General features: G+C 44.3%; 1 protein-coding gene across 1 annotated transcript; it reads left to right on the plus strand.

The window, feature by feature from the left end:
- Positions 1-1,362: 1,362 nt before the first annotated feature.
- On the plus strand, positions 1,363-1,962 carry LOC145283933 (uncharacterized). Its single transcript, XM_080133032.1, has one exon. It carries the CDS (start codon positions 1,363-1,365, stop codon positions 1,960-1,962), a length of 600 nt encoding a protein of 199 aa, XP_079989158.1.
- Positions 1,963-3,503: the final 1,541 nt, after the last annotated feature.

Genomic DNA, 3,503 nt, shown 5'->3' on the forward strand with positions numbered 1-3,503 from the left:
CATCTTTTCATTTTCAGCAAAAAGACAGACTAAAGACAACCTGGAGGAATCCTCAGTCCAGACATTGGCACCTCAATGATTGCATTCTAGTACGCCAAAGAGACTGCAGAGATGTCTTACACACCCGAGTGATGCCCGGTGCAGAATGTCATAATTACCACTGCTTAATGCGTTGTAAGATCCATCTGCACTTCAAACCCAAACATAGGATGGGAGGGCCACCCAGGAAAACGTACAAGCTTAGCAAACAACAAAACTACAGCTAAAGTGAGAGCTGTCTTCCAGGCAGGCTTGCAGTTCAAGCTTAAAAACGTCAGCGGCCTAGAAGTTCCCTCACCTGAGCAACCCTGGGATCAACTGAAAACAGCCATCCTGCGGACATCTGAGGAGGTCCTGGGGTTTTCCACTGATGAAAACAATGAAGAAATATGAGAATTGTTGGAGAGGAAGAAATCAGCCCACCGGGGTTACTTGTCTCGCCCGTCCTGTCCGCTGAGGGGAGCAGCCTCCCCTCACATCTGCAGCAACCTCCAGCGCAAGCTTAGAATCTTAAAGAGTGGTGGTCTAACCTCGCAGTAAGAACGCAGCAGTACGCAGACGCTGGTGACTACAGAGGCTTTTATTATGAAGCCCTCAAGACAGTGTATGGCCGCACGCACCGCACCCAGAGTCCACTGCGTAGTGTGGACGGCCAAACGCTTCTCACGGATGGAGCATCTATCCTGAACCGTTGGTCTGAGCATTTCCAAGCTCTCTTCAGAGCTGACCAGGTCATTCAGGGCTCAGCAATCCCTCGTATCCTTCAACTGCCAACAAAAGTCGAATTGGATGAACCTCCTTCCATGAAAGAACTCAATGTGGCCATAAAACGGTTAAAGAGTGGAAAGGTGGCAGGAATCTACGGGATTCCACCAGAGATCTGGAAATATGGAGGCCCAGCGTTGCACAGCAGACTCCATGAGTTTCTTGTCTGTTGTTGGGAGCAAGGCGAACTGCCACGAGACCTCCATGATGCAGTCATTGTTACCTTGTTCAAAACAAGGGCGAAATGTCAGTCTGTTCTAACTACCGGAGATCACCCTGCTCACCATCGCAGGTAAAATCCTTGCCCGTTTGCTCCTAAACAGACTGATACCTTCCGTCGCAGAAGACCACCTCCCAGAAACCTAATGTGCTTTTAGAGTAAACAGAGCTACCACGGTCATGATCTTCGTTCTCACACAACTGCAAGAAAAGTGTCGTGAACAAAACAGGGGACTCTATGCAACGTTTGTGGACCTAACCAAGGCATTTGACACAGTGAGCAGGAAGGGGCTTTGACTGATTTGGGAGCATCTCGGCTGCCCCCCAAAGCTCCCCGGCATGATAGTTCAGTTGCATGAGAACCAGAGCGGTCAGGTCAAAGTAAATAACAACCTCTCAGAACCCTTCCTCATCGTCAATGGCGTAAAACAGGGATGCGTTCTGGCACCGACTCTGTTCAGCATCATCATCTTCAAGAAGGCAACCGAAGATTTTGACGATGACGATGCTGTCTGCATTCGCTATCGCCTCAATGGTAGCCTGTTCAACATCAAAAGGCTGCAAGCCCACGCAAAGACCATCGAGCAACTGATCCGAGACCTCCTGTTTGCCAACGACGCTGCCCAGCTCTTCGGAGGTCAGCTTGAAAAAGACAGAAGTCCTCCACCAGCCAGCTCCCCGGGTAGAGTACGCCCTCACCATATCACGATTGGCGAGATTAAGATGAAGACCGTTCACCAGTATATCTACCCGGAGTGCACCATCACATCAGATGTCAAACTCGACAGAGAAATAGAAAACAGACTGGCCAAGGCAAACAGCGCTTTTGGCAAATTGTACAACAGACTCTGGAACAACAGACACTTAAAAAATTGCACAAAAATCAGTGTGTACAGAGCCGTTGTACTCTCCACCCTCCTGTACGGCTCTGAGTCTTAGACAATTTAACGCCACCAATTATGATCCTTTGAGCGTTTTCATCAGTGCTGTCTCCGCACCATTCTCAACATCCACTGGAGTGACTATGTCATCAATGTTGAAGTCATCGAGCGGGCGGAAATCACTAGCATTGAGGCCATGCTGCTGAAGTCACAGCTACGCTGGATCGGGCACGTCTCCAGAATAGAGGATCATCATCTGCTCAAGATAGTCCTATATGGCAAACTCTCTACTGCCCGTCGTGACAGATATAAAGACTCTCTGAAGAAGTCACATTGACCAACTCCAGTAGTCTGCTCTCGCTGCTGACCGTGCTACCTGGCGACGTACTGTCCACCAGGCTGTCGCCTCCTTTGAGATATCCCGCACAGAGAATCTGCGGGAGAAGCGCTGCAGGACGAAGATTTGGGAAGCCTCAACACACATGACGTGCTGTTTGACTGTTTGTGGCTAAACCTGTTTGTCCCGCATCGGGCTCGTCAGCCACAAGCGTGCCTGCAGTCGACGTGGACATCCCCCTTCATAGAATCTTTGTTTGCAAAGTACAGCCAAGAATATATATATATATATATATATATATATATATATATATATATATATATATATATATATATATATATATATATATATAAGTAGGTTGTAGTTTGCTTGAAGCATTGTTGAAGAAAATTATAAGGTAAAATTAAAAGCCAAGAACAATGCGAGATTTTTTTTTTTATATAGAGTAAAATTAAATGCAAACAAAAGAAATAAAGTTCTTTTTTTTGTTGTTTGTTTTTTCTTTTTCACACAAATTTTAACTCTAAACAACAGTAATTTTTTTTTTCTGTTGTATTCAATGGTGATATAAATCTCAATATATTTCAGACTTATTAGTCCATTTTCAAGAGAAGACAGCGGAAGAGTGTTCAAAATTGGAAAAGTAGCCGCAGAGTTTGCCACGTGATACCGCGAAATATAGAAAAAAAAAATGACGTTAGGAGAACGTTAAAATAAATCAGTTGATGTTTGAAATACTTGTTGCGTTTGTGAATCAAGGGAGATGACTATTCAAGCAAGTTTTTTTTTTTTTTTTTTTTAATTATTGTTTTTCTTATGTTTTAAACTTATATTATAAAAGCGGAGCTCAATTCCAGTCTATTGTTTAGTGTGGGAGTATTTTTTGAAATAATTAAAGATTCGAGGATACGAAGTTGACCTACGTTTCTTGAAGAAGCAAGAATGTTGATGTGAAAATCTGGTTCTGAATTAATGCAAGTGCGAATATGTTTATAGAACGACGAAGCAGTAGTGTTTAAGTGCTCTTTAATGCGGTGATGAAGCAATCTGGTAGTGCTTCCGATGTAAGATGCACTGCATTTAGCGCATTGTAGGTCGTAAACAACGTGGTTCTTAAAGCATAAACCTGTGTGTGATATTGGGCAATTAGAGAGTGAACAAGGGGAAGGTGTATGCAATGGATGTTTTCGGTTGAGCTGTTGTCTTAAAGTAGATCCAGTGTGGATGAGTTGAATGTTGAGCCCCTCGCTGCGGATGGCTTT

This window comes from Euprymna scolopes, chromosome 8 (genome assembly GCF_053919585.1).
Source record: "Euprymna scolopes isolate OS-2025 chromosome 8, ASM5391958v1, whole genome shotgun sequence".
Classification (NCBI taxonomy): domain Eukaryota; kingdom Metazoa; phylum Mollusca; class Cephalopoda; order Sepiida; family Sepiolidae; genus Euprymna; species Euprymna scolopes.